General features: G+C 34.4%; 3 protein-coding genes across 3 annotated transcripts in view; 2 read left to right on the top strand and 1 right to left on the bottom strand.

The window, feature by feature from the left end:
• The first annotated feature begins 5,530 nt into the window (after positions 1-5,530).
• Positions 5,531-11,577, top strand: LOC136807665 (dnaJ homolog subfamily B member 6-like). The gene is made up of 8 exons (XM_067064260.1): positions 5,531-5,660; positions 7,802-7,911; positions 8,155-8,202; positions 8,459-8,582; positions 9,300-9,352; positions 9,918-10,104; positions 10,451-10,503; positions 10,929-11,577. Exons 1-8 carry the CDS (start codon positions 5,590-5,592, stop codon positions 11,114-11,116), a joined length of 834 nt encoding a protein of 277 aa, XP_066920361.1. The 5' UTR covers positions 5,531-5,589; the 3' UTR covers positions 11,117-11,577.
• A 1,723-nt stretch (positions 11,578-13,300) lies between these two features.
• Positions 13,301-20,379, top strand: part of LOC136807664 (glycerol-3-phosphate dehydrogenase [NAD(+)], cytoplasmic-like) — a 29,972-nt gene continuing 22,893 nt past the window's right edge. The window contains exons 1-5 of the mRNA XM_067064258.1: positions 13,301-13,413; positions 13,641-13,818; positions 14,271-14,339; positions 14,991-15,062; positions 15,699-15,837. Coding sequence (XP_066920359.1) covers positions 13,370-13,413; positions 13,641-13,818; positions 14,271-14,339; positions 14,991-15,062; positions 15,699-15,837 — 502 coding nt within the window. The 5' untranslated portion in view covers positions 13,301-13,369. The remainder of the gene's footprint in view (positions 13,414-13,640; positions 13,819-14,270; positions 14,340-14,990; positions 15,063-15,698; positions 15,838-20,379) is intronic.
• On the bottom strand, positions 16,246-19,686 carry LOC136807662 (metabotropic glutamate receptor 5-like). The gene has a single exon (XM_067064256.1). It carries the CDS (start codon positions 19,452-19,454, stop codon positions 16,317-16,319), a length of 3,138 nt encoding a protein of 1,045 aa, XP_066920357.1. The 5' UTR covers positions 19,455-19,686; the 3' UTR covers positions 16,246-16,316.

The raw sequence follows: 20,379 nt of genomic DNA, 5'->3' as shown, positions 1-20,379 counted from the left end.
GTAAAGGCGGAAAATATTAGACGTGCGGGGTTTACAGCCGTTATTGCGGTAGACGGAAAAATAAATCGGTGATAGAGTTCTTAAATACCGTCATACCGACAAAGATTTGGGTCAAATACCGTAGTACCGTCGATAAAAGAAGCCTAATTACCTAAATACCGATACCGGTAGAAAATGAAATACCGTAATCCCGTCGTTTTTTTCTGGTAATTAATACCGATTTACCGGGGGAAAAAAGGCCCAATACCGTCGTACCGTAAAAGTGAAACCCCTCCCCCCCTCCTAGGGCCCCTCGTTCATTTTATATTTTGAACCAAAATAAACAACTGTCTTCCATAGCTCGTACCCATACTCCGACCGTTTTATTTTATTTTACTGGATTGACGTGTATCACATTTTCTGCGCCGTTTTTCAGGTGCTCTTCTGCTGTCACAAATTTGGGTGTTTTGGGAGATTCCAACTATTAAACTTTTGCTCTAGCTTTGCAAGTATAGGTATTAGATTTTAGACTAATATATGGAAGATGTGACCGCCCCTTTTTTTCCTTTATTAACTGCGAGCACGCTGCGTGTACACATACATGCCTAATCCATTTTATCCAACAGAACAGATGGCAGAATGGCGGTCGCCCCAAGCTAAAGCACCAAAAAAGGGGCGCTTTAGGATTTCCGAAAAAAATTTCCGGTTTCATTCCGAAACTCCGATACCAAATTCTGCGAAATCGAAAGAAATCATTTTTTTCTGGAATCGTCCATCTCAAGTCAAGTGGTTCTGAACAGCTGTACCTTCTGAACACAGTTAAACTTACTGGTGGCAAGGAGCTGGATTTATTTCTCTGTTTAATTTGATTTGAATGGGTATGTGTTCTGAAATCAATTTTAAAGGGGAAGAGCTCAACAAATTTGTCATTTTTATTTTTTTCCTGGTTTTTGCAGGTTCCATCAAGTCAACTTCTCTAAACTTGGGACGATTGATCGAAACATGGGACTGTTGATATATGGCCTGAATTTTCACTTATTGTTAAATCTCTTTAACAAGAAATTTGTTTTGATAACTCCACCAAGGTTATCAATCATACTTTCTGTCATAACATGTCACGATATCTTTCACTGATAGCGCGCGCCCTTTTCAATTTTTTTGCCTACTAATACGCCGTTCATTAACTCAAATCAAATGACTTTGGAGGTTCAGTGAAATGGGCCATTCCAGAATTTGTCTGTGACATACTGTAACAGGGGTGGACGATACAGGATTTCCGAGGGCAAAAGTTTTCACCATGAAAATTCAAAATTTCCAAGGCAAGAAGAGGAAAATGTATGAATTTTTCAAGGCAATTGAATTGAAAAAAGGCCAAAGGAAGTGGAATTTCTGATGCATTTTGCAAAATTACATGGATTTTTATCGGAATTTCCGACCACCACTGGAAAAAATTATTTCTGACAGTCTGAGTAGGCTACAGTATAAAAAATTTAAAAATGCACGGGGGGGGGGGGTAACAAATATTTTCTGGAATGGCCCAATGGTGGCCGAATTGTCGTCCCATGTTTTGTCAGATAGTCCTAGGTTAGAGCAGTTTACGATAATAATCAGTATAAAAATGAGAAAGAAAATACCGTGAGATTGGGTAACTTGCATCAGTGGAGGCTAACATGCATGGCCCTCAAAATAATGAATGACCTGGCTGGTCATTAAAATACAACTACGCANGCTCCGCTATTATACCTCTTACATTTTAACCCTGATCTGCTTTCATTATGCAACAGAGTCAATCCTGACTTGAGATCCCTCCAAACATGGTTGAAAGCGAATAAAATTTCCCTTAATGCAGGCAGTTAGGGAAACCATCCAGGATCTTGCCATTCTATACACCAGCAAAATGACACTTGTAAACTTGAGTTTCTTACCATTTCCCATCGAAAACAACCAAAACATTGCTACTTCCCAAAGCCGGAGACCAAAACAAATTATCTTCCAAGATTATGGCGCTCTTTTGGATCTATTGTTAAGGCCATCTAAAATGGTGGAAAGAGTTGTGGAAAGACAAAGGCGCCCGCTGCTTCAAGGGTGGTAAAGCCAAAACGCCCTATACGATCTTCCAACAGAAGGTGAGTTAGTTGTCGCGCAAGTTATGGCACGCACTCCATCTCAGCGCACAACGAACGGTGTTTCAGTAAATATCATTAATTATAAGAACATCTTATGTGCTTAACTTCAGTAAACCTCAAGTGCTTCAATGAAGATGAAGAAGGTAAGAAGATAAAAACTGCGCTGGATAATTTTCATTATAACAGTTTGGTCAATCATTGCTGAAAGTTTGAAAAAGTTTTTCCGATGCGAAAAAAGATTTCAGCCAATTAAAAGCATAGTGTGCTTATACTTACTTTGTTTGCTACATCGTCTAGGCTAAAAAAAGTGAGAAAAGACACGGACGCCATTTTTTAATGAGTGTTGTTATGATTTTTTTGATTGCGGCCGCGTACAGGAACTCGCCAAATGTTCCTAACTGGCAGGGAAAACAGAATTTTTAATCTTTAGAAATTGTCGCAAACCTCTTCCTTTCATCCCTTTTCTTAAAATCGGAGGTAAGAAAATCTTTCAAAGCTCCCATATCAAATATCTTGGTATTTTGATTGATTCGCATCTCAATTGGAAAGCTCACACCACTTTTTTGTCAGCCAAACTTGCTCGAGCAAATGGTATCTTATCTAAGCTCAGGCACTACGTTCCAACAAAAACTCTAGTTAACATCTACTTTGCTCTATTTCACTCTCATCTCCAATATGGTTGTCAGCTCTGGGGCTCTCTGTATACGTCTCTTAATATTTCATTTGTTCACAAATTCCTGAACAATAGATTACCCCAAGATCTTCTTAATTTTTTTGAATTTGTTCAGCTTGAAGCTGAAGGTGACGATAATCAAGGTACCAGAGGAGCAAGATTGAAGCTCCTTTTTGTTCCTTCCTACAATACCATTACTTTTGGTAACAAATCTTTTTCTAAAATCTGCATAATACAATGGAATAGTATTCAGCGATCTTATCCAAATATTACTCTGAGCTCATCTGATTCTAGCTTGTCAAATCTCTTGCCTTTACTCACTGCCTTGGGGAATACTGAGCACACCCCCTACCCACAGCTTATCTTTAATCCGTACCTAAATAAAAATTTTTCAAATTAATCTACTGAAATAATTTATGTATTTTACAATTGTTACTTGCACTTAGGTGGCCGCATCTTTAAGATTAGTCCAGGCTATAAGGCGGTCTCCTTCCTTTTTTATTTTGTGGATACCGTCTCATGTATTCTAAGTGTTCAAATGGTAAATAAATATTTACTTACTTACTTACTTACTCGAGCTCTACTCTACCATTTTTGTTTTATTTAACTTTGTATTTTAATGACCAGCCAGGTCATTCATTTGAGGGCTATGCATGTTAGCCTCCACTGATGCAAGTTACCCGATCTCACGGTATGTACTGTCCGATTTTTCAAATATATAAAAATCATGAAAAATCTCTAACTTCAGTTAAAAAGATGTTGAAAAAACCACCCCCTTTCTTTTTAAAATAGATCAATTTCTCTTTACAATTTTCAGAAAAAAATACACAATTAAATATGTCGTAAGAGACAGTTGTACATCAAAATGCCTCGAAAATGTCAATATGAAAATTGCGTAATCAGAGAACGTATGTCTCGCTCATTATAAAAAGGCCGAGACAAACTTTCAATAATTGGATTGTAACATCGAGTTAAGTCTCTTTTGTTAAGTCACCAGGGGGTAAATAAAACAGACCTTGATACATTTATCGTTCGTTTCAACTCGACGATTCGCTTGAAACTCAGCCTCCTAAATATTTGGTGTAGGTAAAATATGTACAAAGAAATTCATACTTTTCCAACCTGGCAAATCTTTAAAAAAGAAGCGAACAGTAAAATATAATTACCCTTTCCAAATAAACCTCTTCGGTGGCGAGTGTAGTCTACTCTGACGTAATTGTAAAATTTATGTGATGGGAGTTTGACATATGCTTGTACTCTCTGTGTATTTACATTCGTTGTAATGTAATGTTGTTTGGGGAATTATGCAGTTCTCTGGAAATTCCAATTGCATTTATTCAGGTTGATTTTTTATGACTTCTAATGGTACTTTTTCTAACGAGTTTAATTACTCTGTTCTCACACTTATGTCTTTTTTTTCGCGTCATTTTCCGTGATTACTTTTATTTATATTTTTGAAGACAGGTAAGAAGGCATATTGATGTAACTGAAAGATACATTAGCATAATACAAAAAGAAAACAGTTAGGAAATTAGTTAGTCTTTGTCCTTATAAATAGTAAATATAAATTTATTTATGTGCCTGCATTTCGCTATTATTTCCGACCTGGTATAATATTCAATAGTTCTTTTTTGTTTTTATACGTTAGGATTTCAAGTTTTTCATTAAGACATAATTGACAAGTTTTTGAAATGTTACTATATGCTTTGACTTGCGAAACAATGGACCATTCGATGCGAGGGACAACGTCCTTTGACTTTAATTTCTCTTTAAGGATTATGAAGTCACTGTATTCGAAAAATGGAACGAATTCAGTTTTAAGACTACATACAGTATGCTTTCAGAGTTCCTGTTTAAAATGAGAAATAAATACATAGAATAGTGTGCCTGGTAAATTGTGGATGATTTAGCTGGATAACAATAAAAGATCAAACAGAGAACAGAGTAATTAAACTCGTTAGAAAAAGTACCATTAGAAGTCATAAAAAATCAACCTGAATAAATGCAATCGGAATTTCCAGAGAACTTCATAATTCCCCAAACAACATTACATTACAACAAATGTAAATACACAAAAACACAAAAATATTTTCGAACTACAGTATATACAGTACTTTTTCAAACTTAATGTATGATAGCTCAAAATTCAACTTAGAGAATCCTCTATACTATAAAAAAAAGGATGAACGAAAAATTTAAATCCTGAATCTCACAATATCTTGACAAACCTGTAATGCTATATACTTTTTTGATGTACCCGGTATGTACCCGTTAAGTCTTTGTAGGCTAACCACGAATGAATACTAACTGCAATTGCAGTATACCGCAATTGAAGGATTTCCTTGACTGCTTTCTTTCAGCCAGTAATTTGTTATTCAATAGACCATTGCGTTCTCCCTAATGACTACCGTAATTTGGTCAAATGTTGACACTCCTCTTCTAATTCTGACACCCAGTTTTAGAGGTAGGAATAATGGGTAGGTTGGAATCACTGACTGAAACTTTTTTTCTTTGCTTATTGATTAGAGAGAAATAAATCTTTCGTCTATCAGTGATTCTGACTTTCCTATTATTCCTATCTCTAAAAAGGGGTGTCGACACTAGACCAACTTACAGTAATACAAATGAGATACATTATCTTGTTGTAGGTAACTGGTGTGTTTGTAAATGAGAAAACAATATGACGCTATTCTGCCTTTTTTAAATTTGGCCTGTCATTAAAAAGCATTTTGTTTTCATTGAAATTTTTTTTTTTAAGTTGATAAAAAATAACAAATAGACCTCTCCGGAGTTGAGAGTTACTATGTGAAGATGCCAGACCAAGATTATTATGATTTGCTTGGTGTATCAAAGAGTGTTAGTGATGCAGAACTAAAAAAAGCGTAAGTTTTAAATCTAGTGTTTATTTTGATTTAAAAGAATTTTTTGTTTAAAAGGGAATTATTCTTATCAATAAAATTTTAGGCTTAAATATTTTTAAGTAAGCTAAGGACAATTTCCTAGATATTTTAGCAGTCCTATCCTATCCAGAGTTTCAACTCAATCGAAGAATGTTTTCAGGGACTTTTTTGGGTGCATTACACATATGGCATATGCATTACTAGCAAATGGACAAAAGACTGACATTACAAGCAACTTGTAAGGAAAAATGAGTCAAAAATTGACAATTTTCAAAAGTTGAATTCAATGGAAATTATTGATATCCTCATAATTGAGGAATTCTGAGCAAAACACTATACAGGGTGTCTACGGGACCTTGAAAACCTTGAAAACCTTGGAAATGAACCACCCAACCTTGAAAACCTTGAAAACTATCAATTTTCTGGGAAAAACCTTGAAAACCTTGAAAAATCGTTAAAAACCTTGAAAAGCACTATCCAGACATTCGAAAAGTAAGAATAAGTAAAAAACCGCCTGCGGCGCTAAACCTTTATAACATTTAGAGAATTCCATATTTCCCTGTTTCTGTTGTGATTCTGTCGCAATGAATGCAACATATTCTTTTATCATTAGCTGAGTTTTTGTCACTAATTTCATGTTTGCATGAGGCCGTTCATCAATAAAATTTCGAAGATTCCTTAAAATAACTCTTTTGGAAATTGATTTTTGTAAAAAACAAAATCAAAAACAAGGCGTTTTTTAGCCATTTGAAAGAGTCAAAATCAAAATTTTCTCTCGTCGGCGCAAACCATGGTTGAGCCTCCTCGGTCACTGTAAACAATTGGTTTCGCTTCTATTTTTTTATTTCTACAGTTGGAAGACTAGGGAGCTAGATTATTTCTCTTTGTAGTATTGTTCTCGAGAGGGAGATAGGAATTTAAGGGCTCTGACCATAGTCCAAAAATTGATTTTGGTATTTGAGCATGAGTTATATTTCAGGTTCCTTAACACTTTTAACAAGGAATTGCCTTTATAAATTGCTTTTTAATCGAATCCCTTAAGAGTAATTAAGAATTTAATTGCAAAAATGACGTTATGAACTTTAAAAAGATGTTAATAATATGTTGCTTCACCCTCTTTTACAAAAAGTGCTTAGTTTTAATGGGTAATTAACTTTTTTGTTTCAAAATTTCTGTACACTGTCCGCAAAGAATTGAACTATTTTAAATTTTGCGGAAAGTTTTTCTAAAAAGATGTGTCAAAAGTTATGACTGTTTTTTTTAAGCAAAATCCAGATGAAAAATTGATGAAAAACCACTATTTTGAAGATGTCGAGACAAAGAAGCATTTTTACAAAAAAATTTTCCGCAAAAAATTTTTATTGTTCGGTAAAAGATACACCATCTACTGCGAAAAAATTTTCAAAATGTTTTTTCTTCGTCGGAACTAAGCTCTTCAAAGTTGAAATACTCTTCCTCGCAAAAGTTTTCATTTTCTTCTTCATCAAATTTTTTCAATGCAATTTTTGAATTTTCAGATTCAGAATAGTTTGTCTAACAGAAAATGTATAACATGCCATTATTTTGTTGGTTACATCAGTCAGAAAACACATTTTAAACACGGCAATTATGAAAAATTCACTATGGTCAGAGCCCTTAACTGTGGAAGTAATTCCCCGGGCACCAAAAGCGAATCAATTTTATTTGCTGTCCTCTATTCTGAAAAACTGAGTATCAAAAAAACCTTGAAAAGTGCCAAAGTTTTAGCCAAAAAACCTTGAAAAACCACTTAAAAATGACCAAAAAAACCTTGAAAACCTTGAAAATCCCGAAAAAAAATCCGTAGACACTCTGCTATACTACAACTGGCATGGTTGTTATTGACATCTTTAGCCCCAACGACCCCAACCTGTTTTGGGCTTTTTGGAGGGTGTAACCCCCCCCCAAAAAAAAAAAAACCTGCAGGGGGGCTGACGCTATGTTTTGGGCCCATATTCCTTTTGTATTCCTGACTCTATTTAAACATAAACATAAACATATTTAAACATAGAAAGAAATGTTCTTTGAACTTATTTTATTTACTTAATAATTACAATCTAGGAGTTACATCAAAGTCTTTAAAATGCTGTTCTAAATTTTTCTAGATATCGTAAACTTGCATTGAAATGGCATCCAGACAAAAATCCTGACAACAAGGAAGAAGCTGAACATCGATTCAAAGAAATCTCAGAAGCCTACGATGTTCTTTCTGACAGTTAGAAATTGATTCTTACTGTTTTTCTACGTTTTAAAAATCTTCTAAACAAACAATTTCTGTGATAAAATTTGTAAAGATTGGCTTTACAATCAGATTTGTTTAACAAAGCTAACAATTTTGTGTTTTATTTGCCAATTCAGGGGGTTCTGTCATGTGTTTGAATTATTTTTACATGTGTCATTTCACACAAGCTTTTACACTGCCATCTAATAATGAAATTCTGTTTTTTGCATCTTTCAGAGGACAAGAGATGTGTTTATGATTCTTATGGAAAGGAAGGCCTAAAAGGTAAACATTCACAAAAAAAATTTAAATCCAATCCTTTCAAAATTATGTAGATTCAAAATAATCCTCCTCTACTATGAATATACTTGTTGGTAGTTTTGAGTTTTTTTGTAGTTGGCAGTTTGTGATACTTCCTCTATTATGAGTAAACTCTTAGTAGGCAGCCTCGAACATGTTAACCTTATATTTTTGAGAGAGTCAAATTTTTTGAGAAAGTCATGACATATAGGATTAATTACACATTGTTAATACATCCCAGGTGGTACGGGTCAAAGTCGTGGTGGAGCAGGTCCTGGTTTTCAATCTTCACACTTTTTCCATGGTTTTGATGACCATGGAGGCCATGGTGGCTTCAGGTTTCGATCAGCAGATGAAATTTTCAGGTATATTTTAAATCATTTCATTTATCAGATAAAATCCCTTTCAATTTCAGAATTTCAATTGTCTGGAAATTTGAAGGTTTTCTTTTTTGAAATGACATCTGGACGTTTTTTTTTTCAAATTCATATCAATATTATAGTGTTTTTTTAATTCACAGTATTTTTTCTTAAGAATACGAGATGCAGGGATTTCATATAAAGTTATTAATTGTTAAGACGGTGTTTCCTCAAAAAGCAAGTATCCTTTGTGTTAACTTTCTTCTCTTCTAAAATCTCCAATACATTTAACCACCGTAAAGCCAAAAGGAAATGTTTCCGGAAATGTGGGTGACAAAAGAAAACTCACCTGGCAAGCCACAACATTTTTATTTACAATTTGAGATTTTTCTTACACTCTTTATTCTGCTTTTTAAGCAGAAATACTTATAACTTAAATGTGTGTGTTCTGCTTAGTTCGTTGACTTTTTTTGTAAGAATAGATTGTTTTTATAGCTCCAAAGCTCCACTTTAATGATACTGTGTAAAATATCACATCTTAATACACATTTTTTAATGAACAACCTGGAACAACATGTTTCTGAGGCTTGAGCCAATTTTTATTTTACTATTATGTGATATGATTAAAAAAAGTTTTTGTAGCCGAGTGACTCTCAAAAAAAGTTCATCCGGGTCTATTTCATTCTTTTATTTGTCATAATTAAAAAATTTTCATTTTTGTAGAGAATTCTTCGAGCATGATCCATTTGGAGATGATATTCTTTCCGACTTTTTTGGTAAGCTTAGTAATTCAAAATCACAATTCATCTCTTTTAAAATTGTTGGTTATTATAACACGTTTTTTTCTTTCATAAGTCTATCAATAATGTCAGTAAATTGCGGTGACGTAGAGCCAAATTGACACTATGTCTATAAGAATACAGGTACACAGGAATACCAGGTTGGGATTTTTCAAATTGACAAGAATAAGGGGTGAGAATAATAAAAGATAGGAATAATTCTGACTGAAGATACATTTATAAAGGTATGTTTTCTACTCTAGATACACAGACATAATAATAATGGTGAAAATAAGATCAAGATATACATAAGTCATTCTAAAAATAACCGTTCGAAAAAAGTTTCTCCTTAAATATTTTTCAGCGCAAATATTATATGAAAAATAAAAATATGCAAAGAAAATCTCAACCTTAGTTTGAGCAATTTCTTAAGAGTCAATTACCCTCAGGCAAAAAAAACAACAACACTATTCTCATAAAAATGGTGTTATTATTGAGCTTTCTTTTGAAATATAAGTTCAGCCATGCAGGGTGCCAAATTGCTTTTGTTTTTCAACCATAGGCCCATCAGTCAGACAACACCACAACCATCACCACCATCGAAGTAATGGTGGAGGTCATCGTTCTTCAAATTCGTCATCAAGCCGTCGCATGGATCCGTTTGGTGGGTTTGGTGGTTTTGGTGGATTTGGTGCAAGTCATTTTGGTGGTGGAGCTGGTTTTCATGACGATCCATTTTTTAGTGGAGGGTAACCTTTCTAATTTGGAAAAAGTTCCTACTTTTTTTTGCAAAATTCCTTTTGCCTTGCCCTCATATCAATCACCTTAAAATATCTACAAGTTTGATTAAAATTAAGGTAGTTGGTTTCTCTATTTTTGAATTGATTTAAATTTGTGTTCTGATAAATTTTTCATAAAAACTTTTTTTTTGAGAGGGACAAGTCATTCAGACACTTTATTTGAATCTCTGCGATTCCACTGGGAAAAGAATGAAAGATTTAAACTGGTGACATTGTTGTACACCAAACTCACATAATGAGGTCTTATTTTTTAACAGATATTAACTTTTAAATATTTCCATTGTTATGTTTTTAGAATGTCATCAAGCTCATTTTCATCTTCATCTTTTGGTGGTGGAAGGGGTGGAGGTAATCCTTACATTAATTCAAATTAATATACCCCCTGCCACAGTTTAAAATTACTTAAACTGAAAAGAAAGTTTTGCTTTCAAAGTTGAAGCCTGGAACTTTTTAAGAGTACCGTAACTTGGTCTAACATCCCTCATCTAATCCCGACACCCTTCTTTAGGACTGGGAATAATAGAAAGGTTAGAATCACCGGTGTCTAATTAGCGATCAAAGAGGAAAGAATATTTTTTTCAATCAGTGATTCCGACCTTATTTGTTTATCATATCCAAAAGAAGGGAATTAGTTGAGTGATGTCGACCTCATACCAACTTGCAGTACCAATTAAGTTTGATAATACACAAAAAGATCTGGATTATGATTTCATTTGAAATACTGAGTAAAAAAAGCAATTAATGAAAACTGTCACACCTTCAATTTCATTTAGGTTCTTTTAAATCTACGTCAACATCAACTCAAGTTATCAACGGAAGGTCTGTAACCACAAAGAAAGTGGTTGAAAACGGTCAAGAAACCGTTGAAGTGTATGAGAACAATGTATTGCAATCGCGCAGTGTAAATGGGGTGCCACAATTAACCAATGGCGGAGGTGGACATAGAAAGCGTCTAAAATAATTGTTGCTGTTGTATGATCTTGTCTTGTATTATCAATGATTATGGAATAATGTTATGTGTTGCTATTCTGCTTGTCCTGTGCAGATTTAACAAGGAAGTCTATTTGAGTTTTTAAGAAAAGTAAAAAAAGTTTTTTAACAAAGGTATTATTTAATTATATTTGTTGCATTACTCGTGGAAAAGGAGATTGGCATAAACAGTGGTCCTTTGTATCCTATGGTGAAATAGGATTTACATCAGCCATTGCTTTCTTCCATCGCTATAAATTGTAAGATACACAAAATTGTTGTTGTTGTGATAATAATAAAATTGTTGTTAAATTTATTATTGAAATTTATAATTAATAATTTTTTATTTCTTTGTCACCATTTGTCAAATGCGCTACATTTTGATGATTAAAGCAGTAAATTTAAATATCATTCAATTTTCTTTCCTTCAAAATACAGTTATAGCAGTTTCTGAACGTTAGAATGTGATTGAATCTCTCAAAGTTTATCAAAATAACAATTACTAAAAATTTGAATAAAGATTAGGCCATTCCAGGAATAGTCTGTATCTCCTATGTTGAGGAGGTGTAATGTCCAGGGTGGTCTGAAAAATAAAAAATCCAGGGTGGCCTGGTTTTTTGAATGATAAAATCCAAGGTGGTCAGTATAACGAGGTCGAAAATCCAGGGTGGTTCAAAGAAATGAGAGAAAAAATCCAATGGGGTCCTGAAAAATTGGAAAAGAATCCAGGGGGTCACCTTAAAAAAAAAAGATCTCCTCAACATAGGGGGGTACAAATTTTTTCTGGAATAGCCCAGTTAATGCCATATAGGAATACCACAGAGTACTATCACTGTAAATAATATTTTTCTTAAGTATAAGGAACGTAAGCTTCTTTCTTTATCTATTTTATGATTTATGAACCAATAAGTTTTCGTCTTGTAAATATAATTTTATGTTACGAATCCGCATTTACATTATTTTTAATTTTTATTCTCCCACTACTTTAAACAGTGTTACATCACAAGTATAGGAACATATATACTACCTTAAGGGAAGAAATTTTGGTGGAAGGCCGAAATCTCACATAGAATGCACCCCCCCTGAGCTTAGGGGGGGGGGGCTAAACCATTTTTGCTTGATTGGGGGCTGTATTTTTCAAAAAATACTGGGGGCTAGCTTGCTAGGAGGGGCTGATTGTTGTGTAATAGAACTGGGGGCAAAGATGATAGGTAACATATATTTTAAATTATGTTAAAAGTCTATGCTGTGGGGAAGGTTTTAACCCTCTTGAAAAAGTTTTTTGCCTGCAGTACAATAAATTCATTATTTCTTTGATATTTTGCTTTGTGCAGGCGGGGGCCATGTTTCTAGAATTTAGCCGGGGGCTATTTTCCTTAGCCCCCCCCCCCTGAAAAATGTCTCAGAGGGAATTTGATTTGATGGTTGGCTTAAAAAGTTGAAATTGGCAGGAATTTACTGCCTAAAATAGCACACGTTTGGGGGAATAAATGCAGTAACTTAAATTTGGTGGGAATTTAATTTGGCGAATGGCAGAGATAAATTAATTTTGGCAGATTTTGACCGATTCCACCAAATTTTCTTTCCGTCAAAATTTCTTCCTTACAGTAAGGTATTTTTCTTGAAATTCCCTTAGCAAACCCCTAAAGATTTTCTGTTTATTATAACATACATAGGTTAGTATAGCATTATGATTCACTGACTGTCTTAGGTCTTAGTGAGGTAAACGTCAAGCTTTATTCATAACTTGTGTTATTAATTTCAAAAGTCATTTGGGCATGTCCTTTAAACTTTTGTCAACTGTCAACTTTGTCTGTTATTGAAATTTTGTTTATCAGAGACGCTGTGTGTAGCTTTCAAATAGACTTTTTCAAATGTCTTCATTTTGTTTTTGTTTAAAACTCGAAAATTCTGACGTTCTTTTACAATAATGTAAACGTTGATTTAGGTTTTCAATTTTTAGCATACAGGGGGGGGGGAGTCTACACTTTCTTTTGCATGTGATTAACAAAAGGTATCCCAAAAGATATTATGTGGCGATATTGATACTTGATCAGCCTTACCTCTCTTTGAGATACCATTATATAATAGTCCTTGAAATAACTCCAACTCCCAATCCAAATTTCGTTTATTCGTGTTATTCTTATAATTTAACCTATATTCTTTTCGTATCATTACTTTTCAGATAAGATTTCTTAATTAGAATGTAAAGAGAAAAACTTATAACAAAACCTGCATCTTAAAAATGGCAGCCATGAGGCGAGTCTGTCTGGTTGGCTCAGGAAACTGGTAAATTATTCGTTTTTCAGATGTTTCTATTTTTTGAATTTCATACTATATCAACCTCGTTAACAACTGAAATATCTACCAATGCATCATTTTAACCTCTCACTATATTCAAAATTTCTTGAAAAGAGTTTTCGATTAATACTTATTAAACAGTTTTCATCAATACTATACTCTTTTGTCAACTGAGTTCTTCCAGATTTTAATGAATCAATTCTTTTATATTCAAGGGGTTCAGCCATTGCCAAGATCATCGGTAATAATGTAATGAAATCCAAACTATTTGAGAAGACGGTTAACATGTATGTTTATGAAGAGATGGTGGATGGACAGAAATTAACGGATATTATTAACAAACGTCATGAGAATGTCAAGTACTTACCTGGTGTCCAACTACCCTCCAACGTTGTAAGAATATTTCCGCTTTTTTTACTTTAGTTGAGCTAGAATCTGATAATGTCTGTCTGTCTGTCTGTCTGTCTGTCTGTCTGTCTGTCTGTCTGTCTGTCTGTCACAAAAACTTTAGAGCAGCCTGGAGACTTCAAAAGAGGTTCGTATCTGGCTGAAATTTGGCACACTTTGTTTCTTGGGTGAATATCTCTGCCTGTCTGCCTGTCTGTCTAATTTTTATTTTGGCAAGTTTCAAATTGCTCTTTAGGAAATTTGTCGTTCTTTTTGTCTATTTTTAGTAATACAGGATTTGTTACATAGACCCCTCTTCACCACTGGGTGAAATCATAGAATCAAAAATGAGGAGCTATATAATTTTTGCTAACGTTTAACGATTTTGGAAAAAACAAATTTGACTTTAAATACTATTTCTTTGTATTTCCAAGAATAAGCTCTTTTTTATCCCATAGGTCGCCATTCCAAGTTTGGTTGATGCTTGTAAAGACGCCAATGTTCTGGTCTTTGTTATCCCACATCAAGTTGGTTTCCTTTAGAATGTCATTCAGCCCTTTTCTATCTTCATTGATACCCAAAAGCCTATTTACATAGTTGATCATCCAAAATTTTTGAAACCTTCGGATGTTCTTAGCTTTTTGAGTTTTTAGCCTAAAAATGTTCTTGACATGTTCTTATTTTGACTATTTTCCTAAGAAATAGGGTGTTTTGAGTCTGCAAAGCCTTAAATGTTCTTAATTTGTTCTTAACATTTTGACCATCAAAGCCTTATGTTCTTATATAGTTTGTTCTTATAAAAAAACGTGTTTGCACCATTGCAATGTCTTCTGACATTACATCACGGACCCAATAGCTGATTGGTTGTAAGTCACGTAAAATCAGTCAATACGTCACTTTCAACCAATCAGCTGTTGGGTTCGTGGAAAACATTGAAATGGTGCATATCATGAATTGAGTTTGACAAGTTGTTTAAGTTTCCATACCTAGTGATGCGTTTTTGGTTCAAACGGTCATATGTAGTGAGTTCAGAACGCCGCATACATAAGTTCTCAATCACATAAAAGCTATTATTGATCTCTTTGTACTATTGCGGGTGCATTTTATTCAATTTCGTGAATGGATAAATAGCCTCTCATCACTTAACATATAGTTAACTGCATTTTTTTCTTTTATAGTTTGTGGATCGAATTTGCAATCAACTTAAAGGCAATTTAGCTCCCGATGCCGTTGGTGTTTCATTGATCAAAGTAAGAAATCGTTTGTTTACCACTTTGTGATAACATATTAAACTCACAATGTCCGTAGACGTAGAATGTGACAGATGCAATCATGGGCGAAATATATTGAGATTTTAGTGAATTTTAACGTTTTTTAGAATTTAAAGTTCGGGCGAGATTTGCTATTTTAGCACTTACACTTTCTTTCATTGAATATTTCGATTTTGGAGGGTTCGGTGGTTCGAGGGTTCTAAGCTATATTCCAAGCCTTATTAGAGAAAATTTGAGCTTTTAAATCCTAAGATCCTTAGGTCCTATGTCTTTTTAAGTCTTATGTTAAAACTCAGGGTTAAAATTATACTTTTCAACTGTACTTTAACGCGCTTAAAAATCATTTGTGGTGTTTAAAACTTCGCAGGGAAATCCCCTTTGTCTCAACTATTTTGTCCATGATTATAACTTTCATCTTAGTTTTCCCTAACCAGTACCACCAGTAGTTTTGGCCCAGTTCTTTATTTCACATTATTTGGGAAAATTTCAGGCTTAAATGTTTTAGAGGTATCCCTAATAATGCTTAAGTTGCTTTAATCAATCATATCAGTAATTTATGAAATCTGATACTCAGATTGTTTCTAATTGGTTCTTCAATTTAATGTATTTTTCCAGGGCTTGAGCCAATCATCCGTTGGTATTGAGAATATGTCAGATATCATTGGCCAACAACTTGACATCAATTGCAGTGCATTGATGGGTGCAAATATTGCCCACGAAGTGGCTGATGAACAATTTTGTGAATCTACAATTGGTATACATTTTCCACTTTAATAGAAAACAAAGTTTTTTGGTTGTTCCTACAATGGACTCTATAGAGTTCGAACTCGTGACTTTGAAATTTTCTCGATTTACAGGGAGATTTGAATTCCAATGAGGTTGTTTTTCTTGACGGGGAATGAGAGGAAGTTCGTATTATTAAAAGATTATTATTATTATTCAGAGCACTGTGTATCTCTCCTCTGCTTATGTTGGAAGGGTGATTCAGGCTGCATTGGAGTGTATTTTCTAAGCTATATAATGCTTCAAAGATCTCCCATTGGAAAGCTCGTTTGTTTAGATCAAAACATTTAAAGGAATGAAAAGTTGAAGGATTAAAACAAAAAAATTTAAAATTCATGAAACAATTTTAATTTTTCTCGAAGCTTTTTGGTGATTAATACCATCATCAGGAAAAATAGGGATGATGATTACTTTGAACTAGAAGAATTGATTGGGTGTTTATTTCACAAACTAATCGTAAATAGTTCTCACACCATCATAAATTGTTTGTTTTTCAATATCTTCTTTGTTGTCATCGTTATCTATATTTTCTGGTTCACCAACAATCTCACCACAGACTGATTGGTTCAATAATATATCTTCATTCAAACTCGTATCGTTTTCACAGTTGTTCGATATCCCATTTTCATGAGGTCCTTTTTCACTTTTGCTTTTTTGCTCCATTTCCAGGTCTGTTGTAGAAACAGCAGAATCTTTCCTTGACTGTAAATCAAAGCCTGGATTTTCAATTCTGGGAAGTTCTATTTCACTCATGTTTGTTTTATGCCTTTCTATATCTTTGGAATCAGAAACTGGTTTGGCCGGTCCTGCCAAGTCTTTTTTGCTCTCTTCTTCAACCAAAGAATGCTCGGTAATCTCTTTCCTTTTAGACTCCTTTAATAGGCCATCGTTTTTATCTAGAGCACCAAGATTTCTTGATGCTTCTTTACTCTCATCTTGTTGTTTCTTTCTTAAATCGTTTGAAGAACCATCTCTATCTTTTTTAATACCTTCAAACATTGGTTTACCCTCATTTCTTGGTTTATCTTTAACGTTCAAACGGAAAAGATGTTCACCGTATCGACTTCGCATCAATCCAACATAAATCCTCGGCATGATAAAACAAATCATGAAAACGAAGCCAGTGAACTGTGTACCACAACACAACATAATATAATCATGATAACTGCTTATAAACACATTCCCAATACCAACAGAGATGAGAAGCAATATAACACACAAACATCCTAATGTCAAGAATTGTCGCTCGTAAAAAGATTGTGGTTGGTTTCGCTCGCGGAACGCGAAGAACGAAGCGATAATCACTTTAAGAATAGGTACACATAATAAAACCAAACGTATAGAGGTTAAATCAACTTGACACCATCGTTTGATTGTATATTCATTAATGCGGCTAGCATTCTCCTGGCTAACTTGCGATCCTTCTTTTTCGAATAAAAGAACCAAAAAACCGATGTGGAGAATCATACCGATAATTAATAACATCATTTGAGTTAACGTATAATTCCCGTTAACCAACAAATTAGCATACTCCGTAATGGTCGTTTGTGCTTGCTGAGTCAACAATAAAAGAAACCAACTGAAAGCCATGAGGAGTATGAAAAACAAACAAGTTCGACTCACGCAAGCTCCTTCGGTCGGCTCGACAATCTGAGTAATTGCAAACAGATAGTTGAATATAATGACAAGACAAATCAAATCGTAGATTAAAGGAGATTGGTCATCTAGCGTAGCCAGGCGTCTGTATTTAAAGAAAAACGCAGCAACAACAAGACCAAAGACGAAACCAATAGTACTGATCGCAAACACCAATATACCGCGTAGTTCTTTGAGGCTGACCCATCGAATCGGTGTCTCTTTGCAATTGATATTATCATCAGTATGATTCCCATTGCCGCATTGTAGGCAAGTTTTTTGGTTAAGGCTGTTGCTATAGTTACGAACGCCAAGACATTTTTCACATTCCCAACAACATGTTGATTCTGTTGCATTCTTATAACGTTTAATAAAGCCTTTCTGGCAGTCAGTACTACATTGAGATTTGACAGTACTATTCGTTGTTGCATCCCACAAGATATACCGATTATCTATAGAAATATTTTTACTGTTGGACCAGCTCCCCATCCGATTGTTTTCCAGCAATTTTGTAACCTCGTTATATTGTAACAAGTTGAATCTATAGAATATACTTTCAGGATTGCCGGAGCGATCGAAAGTGAAAGGTTCACCGTTAGCATTGGTAAAATTAACGGTTTTCAAGCGATCAACGATATCTATAGGTTTACAATCACCAGGCGTCTTATCACAAGCTTGATGTATTGCAAGACCCATTGCATGTATCGAATCTATTACTAAGTTCCGGTAGCCACCTTCAGAATCAAACATGCCAGCAATATTACTGGTAGAAACAGTCACGTTCTCTTGGCAAGTGAATGATTGGTCTACGATGCCGGTGATGTTGCAACCATAATTTTGATAGACGAATGTACGTAACCACTCATCGCATTTGAATTCTTCCTGTATCTTTTTTTGGACAAATTCATTTCTCTTGTGCGTCATTAGTCCAGTATCGTACGAAAGTACTATCACGCGTCCCGAGGATTTCATTTTCAAAAGTTCTGGCGAACCACCTTCGTTCAATCTATGAGCAAAGCTTCCCCAGAAATTAACCCAGATCAGTGAAGAATCTGAATTCTTAATAAGCAGTTTCTGAGTCGCAAAACGAACAAACGCGACAACGATTTTCACTTTTGGTTTTTGTTTTAGGGTCTGTAGATATGTGACTACTTCAGATTCCTTTGTGTTAACAATATCGTCAATAAAGCCGTGATAACCCACACAAATTCTGCTATTACTGTTCATCAATTTGTTAAAATCTTTAAATGCCGTTCTTCCATATAAATTGTTTGAACCAATAAACGCGACATAAGTCCAGTTAAAACGTAACAACAGATCAAAGATGGCCTTCACACGTTTTTGGTCTGACGGAGCAGTACGGAAAAATGATCTCAACTCGCTTTTAGTTTGATCCAAAATATCACTTGTTGCAAGCCAGCTTACAATTGGTATTGAATCGACAGCTAATAGATTAGCCAAGGAATAAGTCGTGAAACTAGACTCTGTACCTATCACACCCAATATTCTTTTATTACTCAGACTATTATTCTCATTGACCATTCTTTCCAAACAATGTACACGGTTCTTATAGCAAAATGAGTTTTCATGATACTCTGAAATCGTCTCAAACGCGAACGACATAGTTCTGTTTACATGATCACAATTGGTGTCAACTTGTAACCCGAACGAACGATTGAATTTATTTTCGATCATCTGCAATGCATATCTTGAAGTGTACAATATAGACATAGCATATCTTGTTAACACATAATTACAATCGTAATTTGTAATGATTTGTATATTAAAATCGCCATCTTTTAAGAATGTTACACGATTTTCCGTTTTGGTGAATAATGTTTCATGTCTGTATGTTTTGTTGATAAATTCTAAAGTGTGGCACAATTGTCCTTCTTGGCTGACGACGACATTCATTCCTACATGTTCCAAGAAAAACAATAAAAGCATTGCCATTGTGAATTATTTTGCTCTCTGTTCAGATCATCTAGAAATCGACAAAATTTGGGTTTCGCTGTCGTTGTTTTTTCTCTGCTTTTGCTTTACGTTTTGATTTGAATATTTTTGATTTACTTACAGATGACTGTAGTGTATACGGCACCTAAATATTTGATTCATTAGATTGAAAATGTTTGAAAAGCTGTTTCGATTGATCGATTGATTGATTGATACTAAACTCAAACGTGCCATAAACATTCCATTGTATGAAATGCAGATACAAGTAGTCTTATTGAAAGTATTCATACCGAATTGTGAAAAATATCTAACTTCGGAGTTTCGGAAACGTTTTATCGATAATAAAAAGCAAAACCTAGTAGTAGGGGGCCAAACCTTATTTCAAATAGCCGTACGTTGTTGTAGTATACTATTTTGCTCAGAATTTCATGCTTTATGCGATGGTATCAATAGTTTCTGTTGAGCACGAGTTTCAAAAATCGCCAATTTTTTACCCATTTTTTGCCTTTACAGTTTTACCTGTAATGGCAGTCTTTTGCTAATAAAAATTTGCCAGGCCTTAGCAGCGGACCCCCCTCGCGAAAATAATGTCTTTAAATACATTCAACTTTCGAATTAAATTCATGTGGACGCGTCCTAGAAAAGTTGTCACGGATCCTAAGGTTTGGCCCCCTACTAAAGGGAGTTTTGCCAGTTTTTGTAAAGTACCGGGTTTGTCCGAAATAAGTTACCTTATTATGTGAAACCGTTCGACTCCTATCAATCTAAAGCATAAAGCAGATCCTGTTGGAAAGAGAAAAATTAACCTTAAATTTTGATGTGTGATTTATCAAATTTTGTCCACGACATCAAAAGTAATGCTGAAAAACATCAAAAATACCTATAGTAGCGAGTTTTAACAGAGAAATAACTGCATAAAACTTTA

This window comes from Clytia hemisphaerica, unplaced genomic scaffold (genome assembly GCF_902728285.1).
Source record: "Clytia hemisphaerica strain Z4C2 unplaced genomic scaffold, Clytia hemisphaerica genome assembly, whole genome shotgun sequence".
NCBI lineage: Eukaryota > Metazoa > Cnidaria > Hydrozoa > Leptothecata > Clytiidae > Clytia > Clytia hemisphaerica.
Note: the sequence above shows the minus strand (reverse complement) of the source record. Positions and strands in the feature narration are given on the sequence as shown.

Excerpts from the sequence above, each read along its gene's own strand:
- LOC136807665 (XM_067064260.1), top strand. The coding sequence starts at position 5,590 with ATGCCAGACCAAGATTATTATGATTTGCTTGGTGTATCAAAGAGTGTT. Across the intron at positions 8,583-9,299 it reads TCAGCAGATGAAATTTTCAG|AGAATTCTTCGAGCATGATC; the intron begins GTATATTTTAAA and ends TCATTTTTGTAG. Across the intron at positions 10,105-10,450 it reads GATCCATTTTTTAGTGGAGG|AATGTCATCAAGCTCATTTT; the intron begins GTAACCTTTCTA and ends TTATGTTTTTAG.
- LOC136807662 (XM_067064256.1), bottom strand. The coding sequence starts at position 19,454 with ATGGCAATGCTTTTATTGTTTTTCTTGGAACATGTAGGAATGAATGTC.